This window comes from Engraulis encrasicolus, chromosome 18 (assembly GCF_034702125.1).
Source record: "Engraulis encrasicolus isolate BLACKSEA-1 chromosome 18, IST_EnEncr_1.0, whole genome shotgun sequence".
Lineage (NCBI taxonomy): Eukaryota > Metazoa > Chordata > Actinopteri > Clupeiformes > Engraulidae > Engraulis > Engraulis encrasicolus.
The window spans coordinates 17,116,955-17,138,707 of record NC_085874.1 but is presented as its reverse complement, the minus strand read 5'-3'; the positions used below and the strand labels follow the sequence as shown (position 1 = coordinate 17,138,707).

The following is a 21,753-nucleotide window of genomic DNA, read 5'->3' as shown; positions in this document are numbered from 1 at the left end:
TCTCTCAGTGTTTTGCCAATCAGCAAACAGTTGAGAGTGGTGACGTAGAACTCACCCGCGAGCTCCGTTACTGATTGGTTAAGGTAACTATATTCACACTTTTGTTTTGTTATTTGTATGCTTTTGCGACGCTATAACGTAACAGGCATGCTAATAAAGCACAATATGGGTTTTAATTTGAGTTTGGAACTTCAATTAATTGAAATGATAGATTAAGATCAGACCATCTCCCATCGTCCACGGAGACGGATTCCTCATGGCTTTTGCCAGACTGATTGACGGAGTCCACAGTTGGCTATTCGACCAGGCTACATACATCCTACTCTAGTGCCACATTCAGTGGTGGAACAATTGCAGGCAGGGCCCCAGGGCAAAACACTGATAACGTTCCCCCCATAGAGCATGCCAAGGTCATAATGGGACCCTGCACCATCAGTACAGGAGGGGGCAAATGCCCTGCTTGCCCCACTAAAAGCTCCGTCCCTGGACACTTTGCTGACAATGAGTCATAATGTCTGTGTTTATCGTCATCTGTTGCTCGGTCTGACTTACTAATCTAAGGTGTTTAGGTGGTTACAACTTAGGTGGCTGTGAAGAAATGAAGGCATCCTTGGTGGCCAGTGGCTTTATGGTGGCTTCAGTCAGCTGATTGCATCTGTGCGACTTTTGTGATAATAGAAACTAATAATCCATCCACGTGCCACAAGCTGTGTAGTCTAAAAGAGTACACCCCTTGATTGTGTCACATCTCATAAATCCTTGTCATGTGGATGTGGATGGATGCATTAGCCCTTATCAGAGTAACAACATGTATGTGTGAATGGATGCAATTTCCTGCGTTGAGTCATCCTTAAGAGGGTTGTTTTCCCTTGATCAAAATCTTTGCCAGTGGAAAGTGTCCAGTATCATCCTCTAGGCCTATATGCCTTCTGAAATAATGACAGAAAAGGCATCGGCGAACAATAATACACAAATATAGGCCTTTCCATTACACCATGCGCAAAATCCACATCTTTAACACGGTACACATTCTATTTATCCTGTGTTCCTGTGGCTTTAGTCTATCCGTGTAAAAATGGAGGTCAACGTGTCCTCTTTTGACCCCAACACACCGATCTTACTCGTGGAGCAGTGAGTAGGCCTACAGCGGAATTAAGTGAAGGTGAAACATAAAGAATGAGGGCTGAGCACAGCAAAGCCAAGCAGACATAGATAGGCAGAATGAGGTCTGTGAGTAAGCTTTCTTTTATAGCCATCCAGAGAGGGTTTTTTTATTATCTTCTTGTCTCCTCTCTCTCTCTCTCTCTCTCTCTCTCTCTCTCTCTCTCTCTCTCTCTCTCTCTCTCTCTCTCTCTCTCTCTCTCTCTCTCTCTCTCTCTCTCTCTCTTATAACAAAAAAAGAGGCATTGCTTAAGTCTAGCTGAGATCTCTTATGCACTGCTCCGTCAGTTCAAGTTCAAGGGTTCATGGTTTCGTCACTCCTGTAGGAAGCTCATAAACCGGGAGTAGCCTATGAGACCACACCACTCCACTTTACCTTAGTTCTACGGCCAGACAGTGGTCATTCCCCTTGGCTAGCCCAAGGAGGGGCACTTGTCCACATTCCAGGGATGTGAATTCTGTTAAATATTTGCCAAGGGGTCCTCCTCTGCTCTCCCAAAACTGTGCTAGTTCTGTCCCTGTTTTCCATCTTTTCAGAGAGATTCTTCAGAGGAGGAACTCACCAATTGTGAAATAAGCCAAAGGCCCACTAGAAACCTCTCTGGCATATTCTAGCCTATAAATAGCCTACTAGGGTGTAGGCTCACAAATTAAGAAAAAAATGACAATGGTGCTGGATGTGAAATGGAAATCCCTAGACTAATGCAGGCCTTCTAAACGCACAACATTACTGGGCCTGGCTTTGGTTGAAAATAGAAAATCTGATAGGGACAAAAAACAGTCGGCCCAGGCAGCCGATGCTGCCCAAACCCGCCCAACTTCAGCGCGCTTTTGCATGAATGGATAATATTTTGACGTACAGCCGCTGGGTGGTACAAAACAAAACGCTGTCATTGGTGGAACTCCTACACACTACGCCTTTATCGCCCACTTCAGTGAAGGGATTTTCTCCACCTCTAAACGGATCTCGTGAGGCGAGCGCAGAAACTCGGCTTCCTAAGGTCGGATAAATATCAACATTTTATGCTATTCAATGACTTTTACCGGTGGTATCAAAACGAGGAAACCACACACCAGTTATTAGGAACAGGAAGGAACGTTTGTGGGCAGACGTGTGAAGCTAGAACTAGTCGTCCTGCGTTAGCTAGCCACAGATAACTTATGATTGGCGATGCGTTAACTGTTAATAGCAATTTAAGAAGACAGCCCGCGTAGACACTTTCTAAAGCAAGTGGACTAAGACCAATCGGTTAGATTGTGGCGAGTGGTTGCGACTCCATTTAACTATTGTCAAACATCAGATCGGATCCATGCATTTGGTGCATCAAACTGGTGACCTGTCAGTCGGTCTGTACGAGAACCTAGCTAGCAAGCCAGCTAGCTTTAATGGCGTTGATGGCTAGCAAGTTCCCTTCAATTACGGTCATTTTTGCTTGTCTTTGGCTGAGCATTTTGTTGTGTTAAGCAGGTAGACACACAGTGACATTTGATTATGACAGCAGTGTTAACAAGCTAGTTTTGTGAATTTCCCTCGGATTCACCAGCCCAACCGTATTTGACAGCTAACATGACTCGGAAGCATTGAGTGGTTGTTGTCAGCAGTTAACATTGGGTGGTTTGAATTTGGTATTGGTTACACAGTGGCGATGTCAAACTTAACTTATCACCGCACCATAATGTCCTGAAGATAACCTGGTATGTATAATCCGTGCTTTATTTTGAACTAGGGTGTACCCGTTCGCTTCAGCTTCAGTCATGTTACTGCTAAGCAAGGCTAGCCAGATCTTACATTTTTTCCCCCTGCCTTTGACAAGCCACTTGCTGGCACTATTCCATTATACTTGTAGCTGCCATGCAAAGCATCAAACATCATCCATATTTTCATTTCCACTTTATCGTTGAATGTTTTTGCTGTTGCCCCTGCATCTCGGATGAGAGACCATCGTCCAAATCGTTAACGTTATGTTGGTTCAAATTAATCTTGAAGGGATGTGTTGTTTACATTGCACAGTAATGCATGTTCAGGATTTCACCGAAATGATCAAGATGTCATTTTCTTTACAGGCACGGTGTGGATTTCTACATCCTCGCGTTGTTCGTGACAGCAAGCAAAACACTTTCTTGGCTAGTAGTGATACCCACTGCACGCGTTCTCTGTCACCAGCTTTGCGGTTGTCCAAGCAAAGCGCACTTGGAAGACTTTCGCGAAGGAGCGACTTGGTTAGAAGGCAAGCCATTAAACACGATGGATAGGACGGAGCTTATTCAGAAGGCCAAGCTCGCTGAGCAGGCAGAGCGCTACGACGACATGGCGGCGTCCATGAAGGAGGTGACGGAAGGCGGAGTAGAACTGTCGAACGAGGAGAGGAATCTGCTCTCGGTCGCCTACAAGAACGTCGTCGGCGCGCGGAGGTCGGCATGGAGGGTGATCTCCAGCATCGAACAGAAGACCGAGGGCAGCGACAAGAAGCTGCAGATGGTGAAGGAATACCGGGAGAAAGTGGAACAGGAACTAAGAGATATTTGCAATGATGTGCTGGTAAGTTGTTTACCCCCACACAGCCCTCTGGGTAGAAGTAACATTTGACCACTGCTGAAGTGGATTGTTGTTAGTGTGCTGTGTTCACATTCGTGATGTGCTTGCCGTGAATTGAACACAGCAGGAATGGTCAAGATATCCTATGCAATGCTCGACATTATGCAAACACATTTTATTCTACGAGTATTGGATATTTAAGAAAAGGAGCCTTCTGCATTTCAAGTTGCAGGTTCATGTCAGTGGATCGTGACTAGTGTTGTATTGCTGTTTAGTTTTCTTCTTAGCTATGTGGGAGTGGTTGTCAGTCACCAGGAGTTGCTGAGGTGAGGTGCTCCGTTTGTGGACTTTGGCATTGCAGTGCTGTTGGGCGTGATGCTTATCTGAAACCTGTCGAGGGGGGCTGCTGCCTCTATCGATCCTCCTCACATACAGTGCAGCGACGTGGTGGAATGAAGGGCCACCCCCCTCAACTTACACTATCGATAGGCTAATTTAAGCATATGCGGCCAGATATCTACTACACTGCACTGAGAAGTGCCTGGCGAAACTAATCCAAGGGGGGTATACCAATAAGCTGGTTCAGTAGTGAACCAGGTTAAGTTAACCTTGAGGTAGTGGTAAACTATCCAATAAGTTAGAAGAGCCTGGAGTCCTCATTTTGATAACTACATGATGCCTGCAGCAGGTACAGTATATCTATTGGCAGGTTTACCACTTCCTGTAAGTTAACTTTGCCCGATTTATCACTTAACCATGTTCTTAGTATACCCCATGGCTCTTGTCAAGTGTTGTCCCTCAACTCTTTATTGTTTCAAGGAGCAGTGTATGTGATTGGTGTTCATCAGCTGTGGTTATTGAATTGTAAGTGTCACCGCCCTGTTCTGTCAAGTTTGAAGGAGGGCCGGGAGATGCTACACACAGGACCTTCTAAGGCAGCCGAATTACCAACACATTCCTCTCAGTTTAACAGAGGCACAGTGCTACTATCTATGTTTGTATACTATACTAAACTATAGTGCTATTACTATGTATACTACACTAATGGGTCAGCGCTAGCTGGTAGGCCCAATTTGCACAGATGCAAATGCACAGAAATGCACTGGTACTAACTAATTAGGCTTTGCTGTGCACCTCTTAATGAGGCAGAGCGAGGGGACCGTCCGCGTTATTTACACAGGTGTGACGGAGGTCATCTTGCACCTGTTCACCCCCCTCGGGGATCGAACGTGCGACCTCGTCAACTACAACGGTCCGGCAATGGGAGACACAGTACGATACCGCTGGGCCAAGAGACTAGTCTCTCGGCCCAACGGCACGAGACTGTATGAAGCTATCGGAGGGAGGTTTACCAACGTTCCACGCCAACTCTGTGCTAGTTAGCCTCCGTTACACTCTCCCCCTTAAACCTCACTCCCATCCCGGGTTTCGGCACCACTGTGACGGAGGTCATCTTGCACCTGTTCACCCCCCTCGGGGATCGAACGTGCGACCTCGTCAACTACAACGGTCCGGCAATGGGAGACACAGTACGATACCGCTGGGCCAAGAGACTAGTCTCTCGGCCCAACGGCACGAGACTGTATGAAGCTATCGGAGGGAGGTTTACCAACGTTCCACGCCAACTCTGTGCTAGTTAGCCTCCGTTACACAGGAATATTTTCTTCAGCACCATTCCCTGAAAACCACATTCAGGAGAGTGTGTGTGTGTGTGTGTGTGTGTGTGTGTGTGTGTGTGTGTGTGTGTGTGTGTGTGTGTGTGTGTGTGTGTGTGTGTGTGTCAGTCACTGTGCGTGACACACCCCCATTAAATGAATGGCAGCAGAACGCTGACTTGCTGTGACCTGACGCATTCTAGCTGCAGTAGTAGTTCCTGAAAATTAGAAGGTCAATGTGCTCTGAAGCCGTTGAAAAAGAGGAATTCAAACATTAATTTCCTCCTTCAAAACCAACTGAAAGCTTGATGGTAGATAAGTCAGGTCGTGCAAAGTGTCAGAAGTGAACTGTAATCTCCTCTGTATGCCATGCTACAGGCTTAAAGCCAGCCTTGTGTTTTATAGTAAATGATGATGTCCATTTAGCTCACATGCACAGACATTATGGGGTCTGGATAGGAGTTGGACAAGATTTACATGACAACATATTGGTGTGCTTTCAAGGACCAGTACATTGACATAAAGGGTGGAACACATTGGTTATGAAGAAAAAAAAAGTGTATAATAACTACGATGGCCTAATTATCAATAAGCAAGCAGTAGTCATGTGATTATGTAATGACCAGTAATCATATGGTCACTCTTGTGTGGATTCACCGTCCACACAAGTAAACATAACTCTGATACTGAAACATCCTTACTGCAAGACTATCCACACCATTTCACCATTTCTTCACTTTGGCCGATTATCGACAATCTTCTACTCGATTTCAGGATTTAAGATGGTAATTTCGCACACCCGTATACAGAAGTGAATATAAAGTGTAATGCAGTCAAGTCATTATAAAATGTGGGCCTCATGAACGGTGATGTGTGGTTTGTAGTGTCTAAAGCCCTGTCGTGACCTGCAGATCTCATCTCCAGGGTTGCCAGATGAGGCAGATTTCCAGTCCAAAAAAGTTACAAAACCCGCTTGTATGCGCTAAATCAGTTTGAACAAAATTTTATTGATTTCTATGGCCATAAATCTGCAGTAAAATCCGCCCAAATGCCCTTTTTACCATTTTTTTACCCAGAGACGGTCATCCTAAACAGCCCAATTGGGTGGGAAAAGAGCCCAGTCTGGCAACCAGGGCTTGACACTAACTTTTTTACTTGCGGCTATGTGGCTAGTGGTTTTCCTGAGTCACTAGCCACCCAGCTATTCTACTAGCCACAAATTTGAAATCATTTCTTTTCTTTATCATGACTCTGTTCATCTAACTTCAGAAGATGAGGTGTTTAAGCAATCAGATGAGTGCATAGCTTTCTACATGGAAATAAATCAAACAGCTTTTTCTTGAACTTAAATAGAAACAATTGATACACAAGGAGTGAAATGTAGAATATACGCTATTCTGATATGTCAAACCATTGAATAACCTGCCAAATTGGCTAGTGGCACTGTAATTGTTACTAGCCACTGTCAAGTTTTACCAGCATTTGGCCGGTTGGCAGGTGCCAGTGTCAAGCCCTGCTGGCAACACTTGGTCTCCTCTCACCTCGCATCCTCCAAAAGTAACCTTTTGCCCTCCAGGCTGACGCGCAAAATGCACGCTGTCCTCATTCAGTCAGTGGAAGAGGAATCGAACACACGCCATTATGACTGGCATGGCAGCCTGTAGCCTTTGAAACCTAGGCATTCTAATGCAGCAGATCTCATTTGGTGTCCTTCACAAATCAAGGTGTGTGTCTGTGTGTGTCTGTGTGTGTCTGTGTGTGTCTGTGTGTGTCTGTGTGTGTCTGTGTGTGTCTGTGTGCGTGCGTGTGTGCGTGTGCGTGCGTGTGCGTCTGTGTGTGTGTGTCCTACAAAGCATCCAGTGTTGCAGGCTGCAGAGAGTGCATTGAGTCCTGGTGTGGCCAATGCATAGCTCCAGCCACATGTTGTCGAGACCTAGACGGCTCCTGGAAATGGGTTGCCTCATCACTTAAGCCCTACTTAAGGCTGATGCATAGTCACGCGGTGCCGATTGCGGGGTAAAGCATAGACGTACTGTCAGCGGGGGGTATTGCCTCATAGTCGACCTACATGCGAATGCGTGCGAAAGGGCGTGGTGTTTTTTTTCCCGCCGAAAATTCAAGAGTGGGGCAAGGGGGGAGGGAGGAGGAGATTTTAATGACGTCAATTCACCTCCGTGACAACAGGGGGCGAACTAACTCATTCAGTTGAGCCCAGTCCCTAGAATGAATCACAAAGCTAATCAGCTGGCTATGTAAAACGTAATATTCCACTAGTAGCCTACTTCTAAAAGTTGGGGCATAATTAGATGGTACAACATCAGTTTATTTTTGGTCAAGTACTACATGAGATTAAATGCAAGACAAACGCCATTTTAAAAGACAATAGACAGCATGAATGGCCATTCACACCTGGGGCCTAGTAGTAGCTAGCCAGCTAAATCAGTCATTACAAACTCAAAGCTAGTTGACTAGCCACCTGAAACGTAATTCTACCACTAACAAAGAGGCTTCTTGCTATTAATTTAAAAAGTTGTGGCGTAATTAGACATGAATGATAGCATACAAGATTCTCTCTTTATTCATGTTTTACAGTTCAGGTGGTTAAAATGCCAAACAAAAAGCCGTTTTAAATACAATACATCTAATGGCCATATTAACAGCTAGCTTAGCAACTGTCAGCCAAACCCATTCAAACTCTACAGGACATTAGCGAACCCTGTTTTAGAAGCTAGCTAGCCACACTACTTGTACTATATACTGTATCAACAAAGAGGCTTCTTGCTATTAATTTAAAAAGTTGTGGCGTAATTAGACATGGATGATAGCATACAAGAGTCTCTCTTTATTCATGTTTTACAGTTTAGGTGGTTAAATGAAACAAAAGCCATTTTTAAATACAATAGATAGCCTATCTAATTAACAGCTAGCTTAGCAACTGTCAGCCAAACCCATTCAAACTCTACAGGACATTAGCGAACCCTTTTTTAATGAGCTAGCTGCCACACTACAAAAGAACAAAGAGGCTTCTTTGCTACTACCACACTACAAACATATAATTTCCATGATGGCCTTTTATGGATATTTCTAATTGATTTTTTGGAAGTTGTACTACTGAAATAAAAAACAGTTTCTCTTCTCCCTGTCAAGTAAACTCCAGTGATTTCCTGCCAAGTCATCTGCATCGTGTTTTTCGTTTTCCTTCAAACCTCCGCGGTAGGGTAGAAGAATAGAACACAACTGACCTATCAGGGCTGAGTTCCCCCCGGACTGCCGTAAGCGCATTGACCAATCACCGTCTTCAAGCATAGCTCAGCTCACGGACATTTCAGCCTGGGAGAAACATGCGTGTACTGCAGCCAGGGGTCGTTTTGTCGCTGCACAGGGGGGCGCTGTGGCTCATTCTCTGTGCAGAACCCCCGCGAACGCGCGACTCTAAACCTCCCTTTAGGGATGCTGCTGCTGTGACTGACTGTGTCAAGATGGGGGAGGGGAGGAGAGGGCACAGCGACACTTCAGATTGTGTGTGTGCGTGTGCGTGTGCGTGTGTGTGTGTGTGTGTGCACTGTGCGCGCACGTGTAGAGCTCTATGCCTTTGAGTCCAGCCCTACAGCTTCAATGCCTTGTGCATCAGTTACTTGGCGATTGGCTCTTGGCCTGGCTTAGTATTGAGGCAGGTTAAATTAAACTTGTGGATAGTGGTAAATCATCTAATAGAAATGCTAATTTTCTCAGCTAAATGACACATGTGGACTACTGTATCTATTAGCAGGTTTACCACTTCCTCTAGGGCAGGGGGACTCAATTAAAAGTCCCTGAGGGCCAGTTTTTCAAAATTCCTCCTAGTAAAGGGCCGGGCCGGGCCGGGCCGACACACACGACCCCCCCCCAGGCAAAAATAACAATAAAAAATAAAAATAAAAAATTAATAAATAAAATAAAATAAAATAAAACATGATAAGTCCATTGTAAGCACAATACACACGCACTCACACCCACAGCAGATATTTAGTTTCTAGTGACAGGATGGGAGAACATTTCTCTCATAAAGGGCCTGCATTGTGGGGTGAGGTGCCTGCCTGCCACCCACCCTTCAGTATTTTTTTTAAATGACATAAGATTATCTGTTAGCCTATATTTGCAGACTACGTTCATAAAGATTTATTTCTTAGTGAGAAAACCAATAAGCCTGAAGATAACACTTTTCAAACACATGTTGCTTATTATGACTTTGTTTATGCAGCTCTCACATGCATAATGAGAATCAGAGGCAATAATGGACCCAACAAAGAGGACACAGATAGGAGAACACCAGGTTTTGTCAACAAGAAAATGGCACATTTGATGCCATGTTGATTAAATGCAAAAGCCAATAATAAATTGTCAAGTTTCTCATAACTTCGTTTGCAGTCTTATGAGGGTCTTTGCATTCCAAACGAACTATTTGGGGACTGTTTAAAAGTGTGAAAAGTTTATTAAGCAATTCGTTTTTAATAGGCTACCAATAGTTAGCTGCCAGCAGAGTTCAAACACAGTTTGCCTTCATTTGTGTTAGCAACTAGCTACAGCTACTGCTAAACCAATTCGAAGTCCTAACACACTGTTTGCAATCAAATGTGGACCATTACTTTCAAAAACGATGCATAGAGAACTTTGTGAATAATTTATTTACAGGCTCTGATACAGTCCTTCCCTTGTAGTCTACCTCACAACCACTAATGCCAGCGTCGTAGGTGCTTCTGTCCGGAGCCTGCAGTGACTGACACAAAGAGGGAGAAACTGCCTGAGGGGGCGGGGCACGGCACGCTTCTTCATTGCGTCTGTGGCGCGATTTCAAAATAAGAGCCGACAGCGCGATCGGACCAAAAAAAAAAAAAAAAATTTTTTTTTTTTTTAAATTTTTCAAAATTATTCGAGAGCCAAAAATAGATGCCCCGCGAGCCACAAATGGCTCGCGAGCCGCTATTTGAGTATGGGGGCTCTAGGGTAACCCACCCAGGTGTATCACTTAACCACGTACCCTGGTTGTGAGCTCCAGGTCCACACATTAGTTGATTGATGTCAACATTGCATGAGGGTCACTTCCTGACCAACACAGATTTCAATTAAACTGTATGTGCCTTTTTAGTGGCATTTAGTGCATTTTCATGAATCTGGCACTAATGTTCAGGGAGAAACAGCCCAAGAACGTCTTATCGACACTATGCATTCATCCTTGATTATGAAACTTACTGGTAATTTAATTCACACAATTTTGGTTTTGATGTTGTTTGAAACTTTGAACTGCAATAGGCAAGAAGCACTCCTTTTTGTACAGTTTCTTAATGTCATTCTTCAGTTTTTCCTTTTTTTGAGCACCCCCCCTTCATTGCTTATGAATTCTTGAATTTCATGCGTACGTTTTCTTGTATTCTTATGATGGGTTTGGCTTGCCCCCTCTACCCCATCACTGGTGTGTGTTTGGAGTGGATATTAATGCGCTTGCTAACACGCCGGTGTTCCTGGACCACCCTGTTCTATGCTTGAGGAATGGCAGCTGCGTCAATGGCCTGAAATGGCCTCATTCAGCAGCCAGTGCTCCAAACATGTCACCTGTACTAGGGGTGTAAATCACAGCCTCCATGACAATACCAGAGAGAGTAGAGAGAGAGAGGTTCCATTGGCCCATTGTTTCCGGGTTCTATTATTGCAAGGGGAAGGGGGGGAAATCCCCCTTTAGGCAGACCTAGGCAGACCTAAGGACTGTTCTATTCAATGCTAGGAGTATTATGACACGCCCCTTTAGGCAGACCGGAACATGGTCATGTTAGGTGCCCATAGCAACCTATTACATTGGCATATCTCTATATACTTAAAGAATCTCTGACAATACGATATGGTATCGATTTCTTAAAGCAGGGATTTGATTATTTTCGATACTTAAGAATTCCCCACTATATGATTCGTTTCGATTCAATATTTTCCAATTACTTTTCTTCTTCTATTATGTTATGGAGCTAGGGCATTAGACATGGACAGGGGCCAGCGATTCGATTATTTTCGATACTTACGATATGATGCGATTCAATTAAATCATCGGCCGTAGGGTCGATGCATCTATACATTTATTTTGATTATTATTTACACCCCTGACCTGTACCCACTTAGGCCAACGCTGCGTAGCCAGTGCTCCAAACACTAGGTCATCACTTATGCCATTCTCCAGCACACCAGTGTTGCTCAGGGTTAAGCTCGCTCCTTTGTACTTCAAGTATAAAGGAAGTCATTATCAGGCCTATATTTTAGGCTTACCATCCCGCTAAGATCCTGTAGTTCAGTGTTTCTCAACGGGGGCTCTACAGCCTCCCAGGGGACGGTAGGGACCCTTTCTGGTCGTTGAGAAGGAGACAACTGCTGTAGAGGAAGATGATGGATAACAAGACAAAATATGTTGCCAAAGCTGGTGCTATTTTTCTGTACGGTGTAATGGTTTTTGATAGTATTATCATATTATGTAGCCTTCAGTACTTGCAGTCTCCCTTATGATTTGGGTTTCATATTAAGTATGTACCTTTATATCGTAAGAGGTAGAAAAGGTATGCACTTGGTAGGACAAGATTCTCAATGTGTGGTTTTTTTTCTTCATTTTTATGAATTCTTCAAAAAAAATGCATATGCACACAGACAGACCCGTACATTCTTCATACACGCGCACACGCACACTCAAAACTGGCACACAGAGTCATCTAGGTTCAGAGGAGTGCAGCAGCCAAGCTCAGATTAAACTGGTGATGTCATCCCTCACCCTCTCTCCTTCAGCTGTCACATGCTGATGCAGGCTAGCTCTCTCTCCCTCACTTTCCTCTTCTCCCTCCCTCACTTTCCTCTTCTCCCTCCCCACTTTCTTCCTCTCTCTCCCTCACTTTCCTCCTCTCCCTCCCCACCTTGCTCCTTCCCTTTGGACTCCCTCTTTATCTGTCGCTCTGTATTGATCTCTCTCTCTCTCTCCCTCACTTTCCTCCTCTCTCTCTCCCTCACTTTCCTCCTCTCCCTCCCCACCTTGCTCCTTCCCTTTGGACTCCCTCTTTATCTGTCGCTCTGTATTGATTCTCTCTCTCTCTCTCTCTCTCTCTCTCTCTCTCTCTCTCTCTCTCTCTCTCTCTCTCTCTCTCTCTCTCTCTCTCTCTCTCTCTCTCTCTCTCTCTCTCCAACCTTCTTGCAATTTAGCAGGGCAGTTTAGCAGGGCCTCATAAGTAATGTCTTGGACTTGGAGTCCTGGCACAGAACACTGGCCTGTACAGTGCAATGAGGCTTGACTTTCGGAGTCTCTCTCTCTCTCGCTCTCGCTCTCTCGCTCTCTCGCTCTCTCGCTCGCTCTCTCGCTCTCTCGCTCTCTCGCTCTCTCGCTCTCTCGCTCTCTCTCTCTCTCTCTCTCAGCTACTGCCAGCCTGACTAAATTTGTGGGCTTTAAGTCTGTCTGCAACAACCGCCTGACTGTACGTAAGCGCCAAAAAATGGCCCAAGCAAAGAAGTAGCCAAACTCTGTGAAACTTTGCTTTGTCGTTTTCGATGTGCATACACAGTCATTCAAAAGTCAGTTTACTGAGGGACCCGTGTTTTACTCTCTCGCTCCCTCACATATTTTCACAGAAAAAAACCCCCACAGAACCGTTAAAGCCATGTGTATCCCCCCACACCCAAACCACAGCCTCAAGTCATACATTCTGTTTGACCCATGTGATGGGGGAGTTGACACTTCACTCTGTGTGTGTGTGTGTGTGTGTGTGTGTGTGTGGGCGCGGGCGTAGGAGAAGTAGAGGAAAGAGAAGTAGAGGAAGGAGAAGTAGCTAACTGAACTAACTGAATGGAGGCCCACCGCATGATGAAACTGAATGTTTTTATGGCCCATTCAATTCGTAAACCATTGTGACTCAACTGTGTGGACGGGATGAATTGTGCTCATACATTTTCATTGCTTGATTGATTGGTTGATTAATTGAATGTGTTAGTTACCAGTTCATTTTGTTGGTGGTTTACAGTTTTATTTTTCTTAACTACAAAAAGCATTCTGGCAAATGGCTGCCAATGGCTCAGAGTGTGTGTGTGTGCGCGTGTTCGCATGTGTGCACGTGTGTGTGCGCTCGTGTGCGCGCGGGGCTAGGTATAAACAAGAGTGTGTTTTTCCCCTCTTGTAGGAGCTTTTGACCAAATTTTTGATCGAGAAGTCCACGACCCCTGAGAGCAAGGTCTTCTACCTGAAGATGAAGGGGGACTACTACAGATACCTCGCCGAAGTGGCCTCAGGAGACGACAAGAAGGGTGAGTTGAGTTCACAACCAAATGACAAATCCCAAACGTTATATGTACAAGTACAAGTCATACGATATACTGTATGTGTGCGGACTGTTTTTGTTGTTATTTTTAAGATAGATATGGTACTTTGTACATACCACATATGGAAACTAACACTGATTGATGATACACAGCCATAAATCCAATCAATCAAACGGCATCAATTCTATCATATTATTGTCGGGGACCCACCAAACCACTGTTACATCATGATGTCATCCTATCTATTCAGTCCCCCACAGTAGCATTCGACACAGTGTTTGTGCGTGCGTGCGTGTGCGATCTCCATCTATGTATGGGTCAAAACATCGAGAGGCACACCCTGCCTGTCCACTGGTGCATTTCTCAAAAGCGTTAGTTGTTAGCCAGTTAGCAACTTGGGTAGTTGCCAATGGGAAATTGCATTGGAAACAACAAAGTAGCTCATGAAGTTAGCAACTATAGTTTTGAGAAATGCACCCCTGAGCTCATTGTCTCTTCTGTGGTGTCCCCTCTTCACACACCGCCCACCGCAGACACGATAACCAACTCCCAGGGCGCCTACCAGGAGGCGTTTGACATCAGCAAGGCGGAGATGCAGCCCACGCACCCCATCCGCCTGGGCCTGGCCCTCAACTTCTCCGTCTTCTACTACGAGATCCTCAACTCCCCCGAGCAGGCCTGCTCCCTGGCCAAGCAGGTGGGCCTCCCACTCTCTATACACACACACACACACACACACACACACACACACACACACACACACACACACACACACACACACACACACACACACACACACACACACACACCACACAGGCCAAGTAGTTGCTACTACCGGTAGTATCAATTTCACATTACATTACTGTTAGCTGACACTTTTATCCAAAATGTTAAGTTATTCAGCCATGGCTGTCGGCTTAGTGAGAAGTAAGGGTGGCATTGCTATGATATTACCAAGCGATTCAAGTAATTTGCTGTCTTCCAAAGAGATTCCGAGCAAATCTTGGGTTTTATGAGATTCTTGTCTCTCCTTAGCAGATGAGCTTATTTTTAGCTTTGCCTCCCAAGTCCCATTCGTTCGCTATGTGTGAGATGAGTATGGATACATGTGGAAAGTGAATCACGTTCTGAACATTTATTTTGTATATCATTTGACATGAAATTGGGCAGCTTATGAAGCAGAAATAAATGCATGTACCGGTAATTGACAAATGTGGGGTTGCCTTAAATACGCCCTCTAGTGGACACTTGAAGTGAGGAAAAACTGTATGCCATTACTCCTCTCCGATAACCAATTAAACTATATTTACAAGATGGCCGATGGTTTAACCCCATGTGATGTAAGCCCAAGAATAATTTAAGATGTTGGGGGGTTGAAAGAAGGTGCGAAAGGGGAGAATAACTTAGAATACTATTAGAAATACATTTAGCTACCGCTGGCATTACACCCAGCAAAGACACCAACTAACTGTCCACAAAGAGATGGGTGTCTGTATTGAAATCATCATTCAAAGGAAATGGTGGTGCATGTTGTATCTGCACACCCTGGGGGACTGTTTTGATTGGAATCACTGAAGAGTGCCCTTGTGTGTCCTGAACTGACGAACGAATCATTATTTGGTTTGACACAGCCCCTTAAAGGAGACGCAAACAAAACCAAATTAGCTCATCTGAATATATGTTATCGCATCATCGTACGCTTGGCATTGTTGAGAGAAATCTTGTGAATAGCATTACGTCACTAGCTGTCCTTAGCCCAGAGGCATTTTCAAACAGTCCAAGAAAAATAGATGCCATTATCACTTCCCCAAGAGCAACTCAACTATTATTATTATTTTGCAAGGTCTTTGTGCGTGCGTGCGTGTGTGTGCGCGTCCATCTGTTTGTGTCTCCATGGCTTTCTGACTTGCAGCTTAAATGTGTGTGTGTGTGTCTCTCTCTCTCTCTCTCTCTCTCTCTCTCTCTCTCTCTCTCTCTCTCTCTCTCTCTCTCTGTCTCTCTGTCTCTCTCTCTCTCTCTCTCTCTCTCTCGCGCAGGCATTTGATGAAGCCATTGCTGAGCTGGACACACTGAACGAAGACTCGTACAAAGACAGCACTCTCATCATGCAGCTCCTGCGTGACAACCTGACAGTGAGTCTCCTGGGCCTTTTGGCCTGCGCCGCCAGCTCAGCACCACAACATCAGCCCTCAATCTGCAACACTACATTACATTACATTACATTGCATTTGGCAGACGCTTTATAACCAAAGCGACGTTCAAAAGAGGACATAATCAAGCCAACATCACAAGCAAATACAAAGTGCACAGGAGATATACAGAACAACAAGTGCAGTTGCAAAGAGGGGTTAGTTTTTTTTTTAGACAACACTACATGTTGTCTTCTTCATTAGGGTGCATCACACACCCTCAACATTTTTTTTGCCCTGATTTTGCTAAAAAAACAAACAAACAAAAACGGCTATTCGCTACGGTTCAAAATGTCAAGCCCAATGTGCCACCCTTTAACCCAGATCGAATTTGCTAGACATTTGCAGGGAAGTTATGGTATTGCAAAGGAACAACACTACAAAAGCAGGGTGAGAATTTAGGATTAGCATTCATTCATGGCCAGCCATGGGTGACGCCATCAGAGACCTTCTAACATGAGACAAAACACTAAGGAAGTGTCCATAGACATGAATGGGAGCCATTCGTTACGCAAATATGGCGTGGCTGTATGTGAGTGACGTTTTTTTAAATTGGCCTAGCTTTTCCACTAGTCTGTTGCCACGGGAGGAAGGGAGAGAGCAAATTGATGCTGCCTTTGTGCTTTGCATTATATATAAAAGACATAATTATAAACTCCCACGTTTTAAAATGTGTATTTGTTAGCAATTGTAGCGAAAAGGTTATACATTTTGCCGATGTGACGGACATGTCGATACAAGTGCATATGGCCTTAACGGCCCGCAACTTGTGAACCACGTTCTAGTTGGCACAATATGTTGGGATTTATTTGGTTAAGCCTATTTCATATTACAAAGCCTAGCAAGTAGGCCTATTATAAAAGAGAGGGAGAGAGTCTTTTTTAAACCTGCTGGTCTGCTGGCAAGGAAAGAAGGAGCATTTCTGGTCTCTGGTTTTATTGTGGATGTGTCTGCAAGCGAATCATGTTCAATCCGTTGATGCAGTAATGTGCACATTCGTTGTAGAGTAGTAGAGCAACTTTATTAATCCTGCAGGAAATTAAGGTTTGTCAACTGACAAATGAACAGGCTTGCTGCAGCACTAAGCAGTGCACCATTGGTAAGAACCAGTACAGCATAACACAAGGGAGAGGTGAGGAGAATAAAGGTCATGCCTCCAAATGATGGTATCGTTGTGTTGTTAACCAGATGTTACTGCAGTGCTTCCCAACCTTTTTTGCATGGGAACTCATTTTGACATCCCAAATTTCTGGTGGACCCATACACATTTTTTTCCACTGACTGAGCTAAATAAGTTATAGGGTATTTAAGCTATAGATGTTTATGATGGTCTAAGAGTGTTAATGGTGTTTCAAACAGAATATTGAAAAGCAACGTTATATTATTTAGTAACATTTGTCAGTATTTTTTTACACACTTTCAGACATTTCAGGCGACCCCATTTGAATTCCAGTCGACCCCAAATGGGGTCCCGACCCCAGGCAGGGTGTATGCAGGGTTTTAAAAAGTATTAAAAGGTGATAAAATGAAAAGTCAAAATGTAATGGCCTTAAAAGTAGTACATTTGCTCTAAAGGTATTATTTTTTGAAAAACTAGGTTTTTTTTTTTTTTTAGTTGTACCATTTTGACCAAAAAATTGATTCTGTATCTGAGGGCAGTAGCCTATGAGGGCAGTCATGGGTACGCGCCGCACTGTTCCCTTTCGGGCGTCTTTTTGCAAAAAACGAAAGTGTAATGAGGCGGTAGAAATTAGAAAAGATGTCTCGTGACTACTCGCATCGGAGTGTCGAGATGGTTGTACATTTTTTTTAAAGGTAATGAAAAAGGGACTTAAATGGTAGTGAATTTGACTTCAAGATTGGGGTATATACCCTGCCAGGGTTGGGGAAAAAACACTGTGTTGCTGTCTCTAGCAGCACAGGCAATTTCTAGTCAGAGGACTCCATCATGGCAGGGGATTGGGGTTTGTCCACATTGATAAAGGCCACCCATGACCTGACCAATTAAAATGCTCACATGTTATTAATTGTTAATTAAAGGAAAGCATCAGTTGCTTTTGAGGCATGGGGTGTTTGTTAACTTGCCGCTAATGTCAGGGAGAGGTGTGCTTGTGATGGAGAAAACAAACATGGGGCCTGTGGCGCTAATCACACACGTCTTCCTTCGCAAGAGCTTTTCTTTTCTCTGATGCACATTCCTCTGGTCAACATGGCATCGTAAAAGTAGATAACATGCCAACTTGAATCGTCTATCGTGTGTGCCCAATAGTCCTTCGCATGTTGACTCGTGCTCCACAACGGCCTGTAAGGTTTAGGGATGGTTTTGGTCCGGGCACAATTTTGCAACAAAATCGCCATTTCCCTCGCTTGTTTCGCTGTTCTTGGCAAAAGTAAAGCAGCGATAACCGTGCTTTACTAACAGGAACCTCGTCACAACTAGGGCTGGGTATTGCAGCAATGTTTCTGTATCGATTCGATTTCGATTCTAAGGGCTTTGAATCGATTAATCACGATTCAATTAGATTCGATTCGATTCATTCCGAATCGATTCAATCCGTTCCCTTCTTGGTGCCAGGATTTCCCCCAAAAGATGCTGTTGCCTATTTTTATATATAAATGTCAAAGGGCTGTGGCTTGACAGTGTTAACAGATTGCTCATTTATAATAAGTAGGCCTAGGCCTAATTGACTAATTAGGTCTGGGTATATTCCATAGACCTATATTAAACAAAAAGAACAAAAAGGAAAAGAACCAAAAAATCGATTTTGTGCCCTGTGAATCGATTATGTGAATTTCGATTATCGATTAACCCGGTTATTTTACCCAGCCCTCGTCACAACCACAACTTTACTTGCAAAGGCGTCACACTTCAACACGGAATGAACTGGCTTGAGCTAAATACGCCCTTACATGATGCCAGTCTGCCCTTGTGAACAAGCCCTGTGTGTGCATTTCTGTCGGTCTGTTTGCAGTTATGGACCTCTGACAACGCTGCTGATGAGCCGGAGGGAGGAGATGGAGAGAACTAGAGGATGTCAAGCCACCTCTCCCCACATCAGACCGCAGGAAAAAGATGATGAAGACAAAAAAAAAACTTTTTACAGCCATCTCTTCATTCCTCATTTCACTTCCAGAATATTCTATCTGTGGATACCTGTCCTTGCAATTGTGCTGGTATGTGTGTGTGTTTTGTGAGTGTGTGCAGTGCCTGTAAAAAAAACACTCCACTTCATTCCCCCCCTTTTTAAAGTTTTTCATGGCTTACAAACACTGGATCATGATTAATATAATTTGGTATTTTTGTGATTAAGATTATTAATGTAATTGGGTATGTTTGAGATTATGTGAAAACAAAATCAAAAGTCTATCTCTAGAGGGCTTGGTTCAGGATGACTCGAGTCTTCTCCGTCGCCTCTAGTTAATCATGCCATGCAATTACCGGTACTTCAATCGATTAGCAATTAAGATGGCATCTGGGATTGTTTGGAAACTATAGTTCCGTTATTAGTAGTGAATCTTTATTAGTAGGAATCCCACAAGAATACAACATTCCTGACTGTGAGAAGACTATTTGAAAAAAAAACGAAAACAAAAAAAAACCCTTGGGATACAAACGCAACTAACTGCTTTTCACTCCATGAGGCTGAAACTGGGCTTAGGAAGGGGCGGTGTTAAAACTCTCAATTCGAATGATGGAACAGTCTTCAATCATGCCTGTAAATCTTATGGATTTTGAGCTTTCCGAACAGAGAAAAGAGTAACAGATTGTTAAAGAATACTACAGCTTGTTTCAACTCAAGGTCTGCCTTATGGAGGAATTTTAAAGTCAACCTCAGGAGGAAGAGTTTAATGATCCAGACTGAATACTTTATCCATGATGTTAATAAATAAATTGAATATCTAAGAAGGTGGATGAAAATGTTTTTCAGGCACTGTACATGTGTATGTGTATGGACTTATTTTGACGTTTATTTCCCCTCCACAACTTTTTATTATATGATCAAAAAAAAAAAAAAGGTAATTTGACCTTCATTCCTTGAATTGTGTTGGTTCTGGCCCTCCCTACGTGCAGTCTCTGCCATAGAAAAGTATTAATAGTTGTATGTAATGCTGGTAATTTACTCTGGTTAATGACAATAGCGAGGTTTGTGTGTATCATTTCAACTTCCAAGGGAAAAAAAATGCATTTCAATCCCTGGCAAGAGCAGTGGGAAGTACACACACACACACACACACGCACATGTTATATCGGTGATGTGAGACACTTTCATTTGCCAAGTTCTGTCTTGTGTCTTTCAACTTTCCTTCTCTGACCTTGTTGCTACTGTACACCAACTGAAGAGACATGTGAGGGTCTCTGGTGACAACTGGTTATTTCCTGTTGTTGTGTTGGTGTGTTGGTAATAGGCCTCTGAAAGTGGGGGCCTCCGTTCCGCTTCGAGGCCTCTTCTACTTTGTCCGCTGTAGTCAAACCGCAGTAGCAACTCCTCTATCTCCTTCAAACAAGCCAATGATTCTTGAGCAGTAGTAGGGCGCGACCTGCCGAGGTCACAAACATAGGGGCCGGTGCAACCTTCGAAGGGCACAAACACTCCTCCTTGAGTTATGTTCGCATCAGTGTGTTTACATTGTAGCATGTATGACTTGATATAATTTCCATGATGCGGCGGTGTTTTACGCAGACCAAATGAAGGCTACATACTACACCAATATATTTATATGACCACCTCATGCATGCCAGGTGTCAGTTGTACACTGGAATGGGAACTAATTCTGCAATCACGTTATGCCCACTTTGAGCGTAGTACTTTTCATCGCAGATCAGTGCACATGTGCGAAGGCTGTCTTGGACTGGTCTGTACAGTCAGTGCTTCGTCTTTAGAAATTTGGACCACTGTTGTGTATTTGCAAAAATCATTTGATTGTAGTCATTATAAACAGCCTTGTGGAAACGTATAAATGCCCTACGCAAGTTGTGTAACATGAATAAAGATGACGTTTTGTAAACCACATTATTTGTGACTCCTTTGTCAGCGTTTGTGACGGGTGGCCTTGGAATTCTGCACATGAAGAGCTTTCTTTCCAAAATGAGATATATTCATTTCAGAATGTTTTTGGAAATTAACATTTTTGTATTGGGCATTCCATTGAACTGCATTGCAAAATGCATTTTTATAGAGGTTTAATGAGTATGTTCTCAAAACATTTGAGTGGCATTAATTCACACATCGATGACTGACTTCTTAACAGTCAATTGCAATATTGAAATGCAAAAAGTCTAAAATGGTGGCTCTCATTTTGGAAAGCAGCTCTCAATGTTAAAAGTGGGTCAGGCCAGGTGGCCAGGGTCCCTTGTGGAATTGCCCCTGTACACCTGTATTAGCCAATGATTTATATATATATATTGATTTCTGTAATGATCATGGTAATCTTAATTTGAAATTAAATGGAATATTGAAGGGTACATTGTCCATGCAGAACCAGGTTTGAGTCCGGCGTAGGTCATTTCCAAACCCTACCACATCTCTCCTAACCATTTCCATTTCTCTGTACTGTCCAACCAAAAGAAGGCAAAAGCCCATAAAGTCTTAACATAATTAAAATATTGATGTTTTTTACATGTAAAAAAACCCCCATGGCCCTCACCAAGGGTTCCCTGGTAATTTTGGTTCAGATGATCCACAACTGAATGTGGAGCTTTGTAATGTATTGAAATGGTTCTAAAATAACTTGACCACTGCTGCCATCTGCTGGATCCCTTCCAGTGTTGCTCTCTGGACAATCGATACAGTACACATCCTACTCTCTGTATTAGTACAAAAGTGTATTAAGTGTGCACATCTTGTATGCATTTATTCAACCATTGCCAACTGGTTAAAACCTCCTTACAGCATGATGAATA

At 43.7% G+C, this 21,753-nt stretch overlaps 1 protein-coding gene across 3 annotated transcripts; it reads left to right on the top strand.

Moving 5' to 3' along the window:
• The first annotated feature begins 2,084 nt into the window (after positions 1-2,084).
• LOC134469099 (14-3-3 protein beta/alpha-A-like) lies at positions 2,085-20,861 on the top strand. Of its 3 annotated transcripts, none has more exons than XM_063223136.1 (6): positions 2,085-2,162; positions 3,226-3,700; positions 13,524-13,647; positions 14,196-14,359; positions 15,699-15,794; positions 18,824-20,861. In XM_063223136.1, the coding sequence occupies exons 2-6, from the start codon at positions 3,407-3,409 to the stop codon at positions 18,878-18,880; spliced, it is 735 nt and encodes a 244-aa protein (XP_063079206.1). In that variant the 5' UTR covers positions 2,085-2,162; positions 3,226-3,406; the 3' UTR covers positions 18,881-20,861. The 3 variants fall into 3 exon arrangements, with proteins under 3 accessions (XP_063079206.1, XP_063079205.1, XP_063079207.1); XM_063223135.1 differs by lacking the exon at positions 2,085-2,162 and adding an exon at positions 2,185-2,629; XM_063223137.1 differs by lacking the exon at positions 2,085-2,162 and adding an exon at positions 2,683-2,856.
• The last annotated feature ends 892 nt before the right edge of the window (positions 20,862-21,753 follow it).